Source organism: Manacus candei, unplaced genomic scaffold (assembly GCF_025592945.1).
Source record: "Manacus candei isolate 608988 ecotype Guabito, Panama unplaced genomic scaffold, ASM2559294v1 h1tg000076l, whole genome shotgun sequence".
NCBI lineage: Eukaryota > Metazoa > Chordata > Aves > Passeriformes > Pipridae > Manacus > Manacus candei.
The window spans coordinates 11,132,174-11,144,672 of NW_026138124.1; the positions used below are offsets into that span (position 1 = coordinate 11,132,174).

The 12,499-nt window shown below is 50.9% G+C and overlaps 1 protein-coding gene across 9 annotated transcripts in view; it reads right to left on the reverse strand.

Moving 5' to 3' along the window:
• NF1 (neurofibromin 1) overlaps positions 1–4,980 on the reverse strand; it is a 78,852-nt gene extending 73,872 nt beyond the window's left edge. For 5 of the 9 annotated variants that reach the window (XM_051809358.1, XM_051809361.1, XM_051809360.1 and 2 more), the window contains exon 1: positions 4,793–4,979. In XM_051809358.1, coding sequence (XP_051665318.1) covers positions 4,793–4,852 — 60 coding nt within the window. In that variant the 5' untranslated portion in view covers positions 4,853–4,979. Of the gene's footprint in view, positions 1–4,792 lie in introns of all 9 variants that reach the window. The other 4 variants (XR_007908025.1, XM_051809362.1, XM_051809363.1 and 1 more) reach the window with 1 other exon arrangement.
• Positions 4,981–12,499: the final 7,519 nt, after the last annotated feature.

Consider the following 12,499-nt stretch of genomic DNA (forward strand, 5'->3'; position numbering starts at 1 on the left):
CAGAGCTTAAATATAACTGGGGCTTCAAACCCTGAACACATCCCGTTCTGAGCTCGGCCCAGGTTAGCAAAGGGACAGTCACTGCTCCAGCTCTTTTCACTCTGAAACAGGGAGCAACAGCCAAAGAGCTGGGACTGCCCTGGGGCAGTACAACCCACTGAGGTGGGCTCCACAGCCCCCACCCCTCCCTGATCCAGCCTGACCCCTCCTCACGCTGTCAAAAAGGGCTCAGGCAACAACAGCATTTCCATCTAAAATTGGCCTTATGTCATGCAGGGGACAAACACAAAGGAGATGAAATCTGGAGCCTTCCCAGCCACCAAATTTTAAATCTTTGAGAGGGAAAAAAGAAAAAAGAGATTTACTGGGCACTCTTTAGAGGCAAATTATAAATTTGGCTTTGAAAGACTTCAGTAAGTGCCACTAGAGAAATGCAAAGCTGTAGAGAAGTGCCAACACTGTGGTACCTGATGGCTCGCCTGTCATAGCAGCACAGGTATCCAGGGACAGGCAGCACCCACCAGTACAGGTATCCAGGGAACAGGCAGCACCCACCAGCACAGGTATCCAGGGAACAGGCAGCACCCACCAGCACAGGTATCCAGGGAACAGACAGCACCCACCAGCACAGGTATCCAGGGAACAGACAGCACCCACCAGCACAGGTATCCCAGGGAACAGGCAGCACCCACCAGCACAGGTATCCAGGGAACAGGCAGCACCCACTAGCACAGGTATCCCAGGGAACAGGCAGCACCCTCCAGCACAGGTATCCAGGGAACAGGCAGCACCCACCAGTACAGGTATCCAGGGAACAGGTAGCACCCACCAGCACAGGTATCCAGGGAACAGGCAGCACCCACCAGCACAGGTATCCTGCCATTCAGCACATCCAAGACCCAAGCTCCCCGGGGTGGCAGCACACAGAGCCCTCTCGCTGTCCCCACTACTCCAACCTCATGAAAATCCCCTGGGAGAGGGGAAGGTGGGAGACACATCCCAGGGGACTCATGTCAGGGAAGGAAATTCTCTCCTCATTTTCACTAAGCAGTTTGAGGTGTCTGAATGCATCTGAGCCTTGGGCCTTTGATTCCAACTCTGGAGAAAGCAACAAACGTAACACCCAGGAAAAAATCCCTAGTGCTGTCCTTAACAGCCCCGAAATCCACTTAGGTTCATCCTTCCAAACAATTTCTTGGAACTCCTTCAGCAGACCAGAACACACACATGTACTGGTGACAGAAAATCCCCACAGCACCACTCCCTCCTCAGCATCAGCACTGTCAGAACCAGACACAAATCCCTCAGGTATCTTCCTCCCCTCACCTGCTAAAGAGGCATCAGCCAGCACAAGAACCTCCCAGCTCAGCCTTCCCGAGCACACGGAATTCTGAAGAGTTTTTATATGGGTTGCTCTAAAACTCAAACCTTTTCAGAAGGTTCACTAGAAGCTGGGGCTGTGACCAAACGTTTATTTACCCATCCTGTGAACACAAACTCCGAGTCAAACGAGGAAGGGCCATGGAATCACCGGGATGCTTTTGAGAGCTCCTTCCTGCACTCAGGTAGCACAGGGTGCACTGGGCCCTTCCCTTCTCTGCCCTCTGGGCACCAGCTGTGTGCAGAGCAGCACTTCTGAGACACACTGCACACTGTGTGAGAGCAATCCCATCAAAGCTGCTCCAGCTGTATGTGGAGTGCAGGATAAAACAGCACACCTTGTGCTCCAGAGCCTGTGGGAATGTGCCTCATCACAGCAGCTGTGGGAAGAGCTGCCCCTTGTGCCAGCCCAGGGACATCCCCGGGAGCACAGCACGGGACACACCTCACAACACACCCCTTATCCTGGGGACTTCCTACCCACAGCACGGGGACCTGCAGCCACTGCTTTGGCAGGGCTCTGATTCTGCACAGATTTCAAATGCTGCAGAGAAAAACCAAGAGGAGGAGGGAATATTTGATTTAATTTAATGCCTCTTAATTAAAGGAAGAATGGAACATTCCTACTGACTTCCAGTTTTTACAAAAATTTTCTTAACTGAAAGCCATCTTACCTCATGAACTACAGACAGGGAGCCTAAACCATAATCCACAGAATGAAGGGCTTCTTTCTTGAAAGCATATCAGAATCACTGAGGTTGGAAAAGACCTCTGAGATCATCAAGTCCAACCTTTGACCCATCCCCACCTTGTCACCCAGCCCAGAGCACTGAGTGCCACGTCCAGTCGTTCCCTGGACACTTCCAGGGATGGGGACTCCACCACTTTAATCACTTTAGTTGCCACAAGTTTATACAGGATTAATACCTGTTATTACATCTGACAGTTTTAAACCAGTCCACATGTAAATGGTTTGGGCAGTCAGGCTCCCCCAGCTGAGCTCACAACTACTGCACTGCTGTATCAGCCTTCCTGTGATTTCAGCTCATAACACAAACTGCTGTAAAAATACAGCACATAAAACTGGAAGTGAACATTTCCACCAGAAAAAAAGAGATGATTTTATTTTACAAAGACCTGGTTATGGCTGAAATCACAGGGAAATGTACTAATTTCCAGGCTCTTTGTGCTACTGCAACCTAAGTCTCCCCTGACCATCCCAAGTTTTGCAAAATACAATAAGCAGTACAGCACAGAGACTCTGCCCAAAGCCCTCCTTTGGGTGTTGTGTTATCACTATGGTCTGGCCTCACAGGTACCAGCAGCAGCTCCTCCTGCCCCAGGGGAGCCCTCTGTGGGCTCAGAGCACAGCCAGGGCAGCACTGGCACAACCCCAGGGATCTGCTCCCTGAGCAGCCACTGCTTAATTCACAAACTCTGCTTGCCAGGCATTCTGGGCCCACAGAACTGTACACACAAAAGCAGATTTTGGTTAAAGCAGCATTCATAACAATAAACAAGAGCAGGCCAGAGCAGACTGGCTAGCACTGATTTCCCTTGTTTTCAATACAGATTAGCATCCTCTCAGCTTGTGTTTCATCTTCCCTAAAATTAATTCAAGCTCTCAGCAAATGAATGAAAAGCCTGCCTACATCTATAAATTTTGGGGGAAAGATGGTTACATTTTCCTTCTATGCAAAGGGAGGAAGAAACCCTGGAAAAGTTTGTATTCTCTTGCACAGAAAAGCCAAACCTAAACAACCCATAACTGACACCAGCTGCCCTTCTCCCCCTCCTCACTCAAACACTGATGACAGGACAGGCAGTGGCTCCCCTGGTGCTGAATCCAGGGGTCCTGCATTTAAGGCAGACACGGGATGCAAAACCTCAAACCTGCATTATCACCTCTGAAATAATGTGCAGATATTCAGTGTATTCTGATATCATTCCATGACTCTGACTGTCTAGATATTTGATGTGCATTATCACTGCAACCCCAGTACTTCAGCACCTGAAAAATAAGAACAGCTTTCTTTCTACCCAGAGAGAATTCCTCCCCTACATCTATCTGTAATCATCCCAGAAAAGGTACAGAAAAATAATTCTGGTTTAAGAAGCTTGTAACTCCTAACAGATTTTGGCAAGCCCAATTCCACACTATACATAACAAAGCAGAGGAGAAAGACCAGGGTCTTTTAACACCAGTACACAAAGAAACGTTTTCTTGCATTATTAGAAGCATAATCAGTCCCATGTTTTTTAAGCTTATGGAAAAAATGATCTATGACTCAAGATAAGGGGGGGAATAAGGTAACTGTGCAAATATTCCCACAGTGTATTCAAAAAAATCTGCCTCGTTTTAATGCCAAAGTTTTTCCTTTTCAAAATGAACCTCATTTACAGCAGCTTTAACATAAACGTACAAAGGAGCAGCTTGTTTTCCTCGCCCCAGGCCCCACGCTGGTGCAGGGTGGGTGCCCAGAGCACTGAGGGACAGGAGCAGCACGGGAACAGGGCTCAGGGTGGAGAAGCAGCTCCCTGGGTTTGAGGGATTTACACCGAGCAGGGTCTCCCAGAGCTGGGCCTGGTGAGACACAAAGGCTGCACTCACAGGGTGGCAAAACGAGACAGACAACACAGGAACTGAGGGTTCAGCCTTAACAGGGTTCCCACAGGTCGGGAAAGCACCTTGGGAGTGGGAATGCCGTGTGCAGGCACCGGGCTGAGCCCCATCAGGAGTCAACCCCTAATCCCAGTAAGGAGTTCCTGCTGGTGGATAAGGGAAATATAAAGTCTAAGGCCAACAAATCCCTCTTCTTTCCATTCAGAACATCTTTCCCCAGACCACTAGAACTGACTTTTGCAAAGAGAATTAACTGCCCATCACTACGATAGCCCTGTCTGGAACGCCCTGCTCGTCCCGCTGAGCCCGGCACGGGGCTGGGGTTCCACACCGACACTCCCTGGGGCAGAGGGGAACGGGCAGAGCCGCCGCGGCAGCGCCGGAGCCCCCCGGGACCTGCCTCTCGGGGCTTCCCCCCTCCCTGAGGGGCCACACGGCGCAAGTGTCACAGGACTGTCTGGAGAGCAGAGACACCCGGGGAGGGGAAGCCGGGCCACCCCTCCGGGCACTCCGGGCACAGGGACGGCCGCGCCGCCCCGGAGCCGCCGGGGCCGGGCCGGGCCGGGCCGAGCCCCCCGTGCGACAGGAGCTGCTGAGGGGCAGCGCCGGCCCCGCCCGGCCCGCCCGGCACAAAGGGCGCGGGGCCGCGCGGCCCCGGGCCCGGCACAGCCGGGAGGCAGCAGGACCGGCGCTGCCCCGCCGCCCCCGGCCCGGGAGCGGGGCCGCTCCCCCGCCGCCCGCCCCCGGCCCGCTCGGCCCTGCCCGCGGCCCCGGCGCCGCCCCCGCTACCTGCTCGTCGAAGCGGTTCACCACGGCCTGTACCCACTCCACGGGCTTGTGCGCCGCCATGTCCCGCCGCGCCCGCCCGGGGAGCGGCGGGTCCGGCGGGCGGGGTCGGGGTCGGGCCCTCAGCGCGCGGGGCCCGCCATGACACCTCACCGGAAGCGGGAGCGCGCGCCGCCCCCGCCGCCGCGCCCGGGGCACTCCGAGCGCGCTCTGCGCCTGCGCACCGCCCCCGCCCGCGTCCGCCCGGCCCTGCGCCTGCGCAGTGGGAGGGGCAGGGCGGGAGGCGGGGGGCCAGGGGGCGGGCCTTCGAGGGGCGGGGCTTGTTTTGCGAGGGGCGGGGCTGTCCCCGTGAGGGGCGGGGCTGTCCGTGAGGGCAGCGGGGGGTCCCCTGGCACTGACCGCCCGTGACCGCCCTGCACACGGGAACGGGGTCCTAAAGTGTCCCGTGAAATCACCTACCCAGCTGCCCCCGCACACCCCGCTTCTGTCCCCTGTCCCGGGTGTCCGGGAGTGCCTCACCTCCCCACACCCACCCCGACCCAGCCTTTCGGCTCAGCCCGAACCGCTGTGCTCGGCAGATCATCCACAGTTCTTCTGCCACAGGCTGCAAGGTACAGTTCTGTTTTACCTTCTAAAGATTAAAAAGGCCATTTCTATAAATCAGCTTATTTCAGTGTTCCGCTCCAAGGCAGCAGAGCCCGGGCAGTGACTCCAAGCTGAGTGTCCCCAGCCCGGTCACACCGCTCCGTGTTCGCTCCGTGACTCACAAAGTAGGAGACACGGATAACACACAAATAAACATCCGCTTTCCTTCTGGGGAATGTTAATTTGTTTTCCTTCTGGGAAGACAGAAGCACAAAATAATGTTCTTTCCGGCTACAGTCACACTGAAGTCCTGACGATATAAATAAAGATGCAGCTCAAGGTGAGGGCTCTGGATTTAAAATTGGCAAATGCGCAGTGAAGAACTGGAGGAGAAAATGGACTTTCTGTTTCCTCACTCAACCGGGGCCTCGATGTGACTTGCAGCCTCTTGCTGTTACTGTAGAATATATAAATTATTACCAGTAATAGCCATATCAAACATATTCTGAGTTAACTTTCCCTGTAAATAAAGAGCAATGAAATTCCTGTAATCAGACTTAAAGGATGAGCATCCAGGAACTTGAGTCACAGCAAATATTCAAAGAAAAGGTGTGTTATAAAAAGATGAAAATAAATTGCAAAAATTTTATTTAAGAAAAAGTCCAATTAACTGGTCGAAGAATAAATAGTGGTCTCTGCCTGCACAGCGTGTGGTTCTGTGTGTCAGGAGATGCAGAGCACCCTGACAGACACAGTGCTCTGGGGTCTGCACCAGCCATTTGCTGGGGGCAGTGCTGGCTGCGGTGTAAAGCTATCGATCCCTCTGCCTCCGAGTGCAGTGGAATGGCTGGCACTAATATGCTTCAAAAAGGGTTTTAAAGCTAAATGTTGCCTTGTGTTCTGGAAAAGACCCCTCTGTGCTGATTATCCATCCTCGTACCCAAACCAGACCTGCCCGGCCTGTGTAGGTATCTGGTTCATTGTCAGAATCTCCCCTGGGGTGGCTGTGGGTGAAGCTTCCCCTGGGAACATTTCCTGCCCGTGTCTGTGTCTGGCACAGGGAAAGGCTCCACCAAGCACTGGCATCACCTCACGGTTCATGAGCACTTGTTACACTCCCCAACATCCCCCTGAGCAGGTGAACGGTTCCCTCAAACTCTGGGACACAGGATGGGCCCAGGGCTCTGTTCCCCAAGAGCTCCTGCAGGTTTTCCTGGAGGGCACCTGGGGCAGGGCCAACACCAGCTGTGTCCCCAGGATCAGAGTCAAGGCTTTGTCACAGGAGCGTAAAGGCAGCGAGGAACACAAACCACAAACACAGAACACCCAGAGATGAACACAAAACACCCAGAAATGAACACAAAACACCCAGCAGGTTCGGGGCAGCAAAGATCTTACCCGGGATTGTTTATTATTATTAAACCCGAGGGCTGGGTCTCCCTGCTGGAGGCAGAACTGCCCTGCTGGGCCCTTCCCCATGGACTTGTCACATCTCATTTCTCAGCTGTTTATATATTTCCCATCAATACCCCACAGAAATCAAGCAGGAATAAACTCCATGGAGGCAATTCAGCCACAATCTTCAGAGGGATCTCTATGTTCTGCCAAAATCCAAACAATAATAATTCATGCAGGGGCAGGAAAGGGCTTCAGCTGACTGATATAGTTACGAAAAACATGTCCCAAAATGCCAGAAAGAAATCAGGGTGATAAGATTAGATCAGAGAGAAGCATCCTGGAAACTCCTGACTGAGGTAGAAAAGGACAGGCCATTTCTTCCCTTCAGAACTTACTAAACAAAACCAGCAGTGCTTCTTCCCATTTCTGGTAGTGTTTTTCCCAAAACGAATCTGTTCCCTAAAACCAAACATGACTTGCTGTAGTATTCCCAGATTTTAGATGGGGGGAAAACTTCAGGGGCTGAGTGGTGATTTTGGAAATTCTCATAATGTTTCCCCAAACTCTTTGGAAAATTCCAGCCAGTATTTGGATCAGAGACCCAATATCCCAGAAGTGATCTGCTGTCCTAAAAACTCCACAATATCTCTGCTATTAATTTTTGTGCCAGACCCTGCCTGTGGGTACATGAAATCCCCCCTGATTCTGCCCTCCCACAGGCAGAGATGGGACAGACTGTAACAGTCAGTCAGGTATTATTTTCCCTCCCACATCTTTATCATCTGCATTTCTCTACTTTGTGTTTTCAACTCAAATTATTTATTAACCCATCTTTTTTTTCCTCCCACTCCCTGAAGCCTCTGTTTCATCCCTCGATTTCTTCTCTCCATTCCCCCCATCCTGCTTTCTCGTTTTCACCAGCATTTCTCAAACACTCCAGCAGTGGCTCAAATATGCTGAGTGATACTTTTTAATTTCTGTGTATCAGCCTTGGTCCAGAAACCTCCCATCCCTTCTGGAGGCATTCCTCTGCAAGGCACAGGTTTGACCCGAGTTCCTGACCAACCGGGTGTCATTCTGCAGGAACTGGGATCAGGGTCAAAAATATTTTCCTACTGTTCTTAAGAGAAGCTAAACAAACAAACTTAAATAAATGAGGAAGGAAGGGAGGAAGGAAAGGATCTGCCAAGTGTTTGGTAAGAGGTGACTTAATACTTCTAAACTACAAACGCCTTAAATCTAATCCGGGAGCGGGCAGGCTCCCGAGGGGAGCTGCGGGGCCTCCCTGGCAGCGCTGCAGCTCTTCCTGCACCGAGACATTGGAGCGTTTCCCCCCTTCTGCAAGGGCTCCGAGGACATCGCTCCGTGCATTTGTCCATCAGAGGGCAATAGAGGCCGCTAAAATCCCTCGTGTTCGAACCACTAGAGAAAAGAGCCCGTATTTCTTTTTGTTCCATAAATGAGTGGTGGCTTTGTGTTCCTTCTCTGACGTGTCTCACTGACTTACCCGGCACGTGCTGGGGACATTTCAAATGGGAAGAAACTTTTCCTTGAACAGTAAGCTACAGGTTCTCTCTCATGTTCTCTGCTTCCCAATTCCTCCCTGATTGCAACAGGAGCTGTCAAACAAGAACAGAGCAAGCAAATTATCTGACTAAATTAATGGTAATCACAGAATGATGGATTATACTTCAGAGAAATTACAGATTCCATACAAAATACTCACACTGGAACTTCTATCCCAGAAAGTCCAATCATCAAAGGATCATTCAAATTGTAGCATGTTTTTTTCATACAATCAATTCTAAATGCAAATATTTCTGTTCCAGCAGAAATCTCATTTGGATGCAAAACACCAGGAGTTTAATCCCTGATACTTGATCTGATTAGAAAAATAGTCCATTATCAAGGCCTCAGAAGAGCTCAGATATTCTAATTGCACTTAATGGAACAGAGGATTTTCAGAAACAAGAGGCTGATGCCGTGCACTGGAAAGGGACACAGCCCCATCAGTGCCTTGGAGCTATAAACGAGCTCTTCGTCAAGCCCAGCTGAAGTTTGTTTGATCACAATCACTCCCAGTGTACCTGTGCATGTTCTAAAGGCTTCAGAGGAATGACATCACTTTGTATATCTACTTTTCCCTTCCCCAGTGAGCAATGCCTTCCCCACATACTACAGTCATTGCAGTGGTTAAGTTACTTAATTATTATAAAGCAGTATTTTAATTGTTCTGGATGAGTAATCAGCTCAGCCTAGATTAGAACATTGCCCCAGAGGATAATTCGAGGTTATCGCTTCCTCTCCCTGACATTCTGGTTCCTTGCTCGTTTATCACACAACAGGGTCAGCAAGAGGAGCTCTCAGCCTGCTCCCAGTCCCCCCTCCCTTGCATCCTGCAGTGTTTCCACTGGAAGCAATGCAGGATTCTCCATAAAACCCCATTATACTTGTTTGAGTGCTTGTCTCCAGTGCCTCGTGATCAGCTCCCAAAGGCCACTCCCCCCCAAACAGACCTACCCAACAAGCAGCAGTGAATGCCCATCCCTCAGGTGACCTGTGGAATTAAAACCAGTCACAACTTGCACAATACAGGACTGATACTTTTTTCCCTGACACAGTTCCCATTAACTTTAGTGGAATTATTTCTCAGTTAGATCAGCTGATTTTAGATTACAACCACACAGCCTCAGAGCCAGGATTTGGGGTCAGTGCCATCAGCACATCCATCAAGTATGTCTTTTGTTGAGTGTCCAAAGGCCTAAGCCCTGCTGACAGCACAGCATTCATCCTGCACCCCGCTAGTTCAGCACTGACCGAATGGCTGGGGCAGAAACAGCATTTACTGAGTCACTTGCTAGCACAGACCTGCAACATCCACAGGTGGAGCATCTAGACTGGTCTTTTAGCTTGCTTTGAACACAGTTGCTGTGCAGAGGGCAGAAATGCCACTGGATGAGCGTGGACACCAGAGATCACCTTTTTTTGTGCCTCTGTCTTCCTAAAAACTCAGGTGTAGGACAGGGACTGAGGAGGGAGAGGGAAGTATCTGATGGAAATGTGAGTCTTTAAGAACAGGGAGAATGTCAAGAACAGAACTGAGCTTTCTGCTTCTCAAACAGCCTCTCTGTAAGCCTCGTGTCAGCCCGCATGAATTTAGGAACATAAAGACTCTTTGTTACCGAACAGTGTTCCCCAACTGCAGCTCTGTTTCCTCCCCATGACTCATGCCATTAGCTTATGCTGCCCTATTGAACTGCAACTGCTGCCTAAGCCCACTCAGGCTTTTCTAAAACAAAATTTTCAAAAAGCTCATTTGCAGTAGACACCCAGTGGTTTGAATGGATGGTCCCTGGCAGTGTCCTGGGGATAAAACTTGTGCTGGTTTGCTGGGCTTCCAAATAATGCTGAGCAGCACAGAGCCCTCAGCTGGTACCCAAACATAGATCCAGTCTTTCCTGTTTATTTATTTTTTAAATTATCTAGCCACATGGGCAATAACAATGTTGAAGAACTAAACTCCTGGCCACTAGTAGCTCTTCTTGCCCTAAACTTGAACCTAACCCTTTAAGGACCTGGGCACTCACTAACCTGCTTTGCATTTTTGGACTCCTTTTTCATTGTGCTGTAATTTTGCTGTGCTGCAGGTCCACAGATTTCCTAAATATCATCATGTGACTTAAAAGCAGCAGTGCAACAAAGACACCACCTCTGCCTTACTCACAGTCCTAACAGAGATTGAGAAACAGCAAAAATGCATTCCAGAGCTGCCAAGGGCAGGGAAAACTGCCAAGCTCTGTCAGAGTATGCAGTGTGACAGGAAAAGCCAGCTCCAACAGAAAGGAGGCAAGAGGGCAACGCTTCCAGGCTCAGTAAGAAAGGAAAAGGTTACAGCTGTGAAGCACACGAGCTTCCTGCAGCTTAATCCTGTAATGGAATTGCACTTAAAATATTTGCTTCTGTTGGACTGGCAGGATTGAAGTGGTCAATTCATCTTTTCCTTCCATATATGAATCTCAATTTAAATTTAAAAAAATACACCCTTTCTTGACACAGTCATGGCAAGACAACCTTCCAAAACAGCCCAAAAAAGGGCCTTGATTGAGCCATGTGGGAGCTGGAAGGCTTTAACCCAGGAGCATGGAAGGGACTCAATTGCAGTGTAAAGATTAGAAGCTGCACAGCCGTGGGTGAGTGGGAGTGAGTCTGCCCGGCCTCCACGTGGAGGATTTATCACCTTCCACCCAGGTTGTGTAACCCAGCCCTCACTACACCATGTGCTGTTTGCATTGCAGGCACTTGTGAGGGCTCCCCCTGCACCCAGATCCTTTGGATCGGTGCTGCACAAGCAGGTGAAGAAGCAACCCCTTCCCTGCCCCCTGAAACAAAGAGCCAGGCAGAGGTGCAGGCAGGGCACAGCCCTGGTGCCACCCCCAGCACCGACCCTGCCACGGCAGCTCTGGGACAATCTGCTGAGGGAACAGCAGGACCCACAGCCCCAGTTCCACAGTGCACACCTGCAATGTCCCCAGTGGTCCTGAATCAGGAGATGTCTGGGTACTGGTTTACGCTTCAGGTCTTGCAGGAATGTACTCTCTGTCCTTTGTTTTTACTTCCCAGTGGCCTTTCCCGTTTGGACTCTGGTGACCAGAGTGTTCCCAGAGCCATTCCCAGCCTGCAGCTGCCATGAGACACCATGTTCAGTCACCATTCCCTTTGCCCTGCAGCTGATCCACGTGTCCATAGGTCTGAGCACATCCAGCTCATCCCCCCCGTTTATGACATCTGGCAGAAAAGTCAATTATGCTCCCCCCAAATCCTGCTTTGCTTTAGTAGGGAACCTACTGCCATTGTCAAGGCTTATTTGTTACACATTTTTGTGCAATCTCTGCCTTCAGGAGAGCTACAGTGAGGGTGTAACCAGAAATCCCGCCAGGCTCTTTCAGGAAACATTTGTGAGCAGCACAGAGCAGGCTCCAGAGGACCCCAAGTCCTGCCTGTGTGCACAGAGCCCACGCAGGGCAGTTGTGAGCTACCCACGGGTGCATTTCCAGGGCTAGTGGCAACACCGAGCTTTTACTTTCTGTGCTCCAGCGGCTGCCGGGATAATGGAGCCCATAATTACAGCCAGCCGCTGGTCAGGGCTCAAATTACAAACCCGGATTTCTGTGCCAGACCTTCAGGAAGCAAAGCCATGCAAGGAATCTCACAAATAACCTGCAATTACGTTAATGCAGAGGGCAGGGCCTTCCCTTAAGAGCTCTCAGACTCACTGAGTGACCCCGGCCGGCTGATCAGAGCCAGATGTGATGCTGGGGTGGAGAGGAAGGTGAGGCAGGAGGTGAATTACAGCAGGCAGGGCTCTGGTGCTCTGTCCCCAGGGCTGTTTAGGAACAGACAGAAGGAAACAAAGCCTGTGGCATGGGGCAGTCAAACAGCTCAGTGGGCTCTGTGCTGCTGAAGCTCCTTTACACCAGCCTCACCCTCCCACGGGGCAAACACGGCAGCACATCCTCAGTGTAACACAGAGGGGAGTTCCTGAGTTCTCCCCTCACCTATTTCCAGCATTTTTACAGCCCAACAAGATGGGGCTAGGTAGGATCTTTAGAAATTCTCTTGTCCAACCTCCGCCTTCAAAGAACCTCCATTTCTCAGATTCTTCACCTTCTCTGTAGCCCTCTGCACGTGTTCCCTGTAGCAACAAGCCTGCATACAAGCCACCCAAAT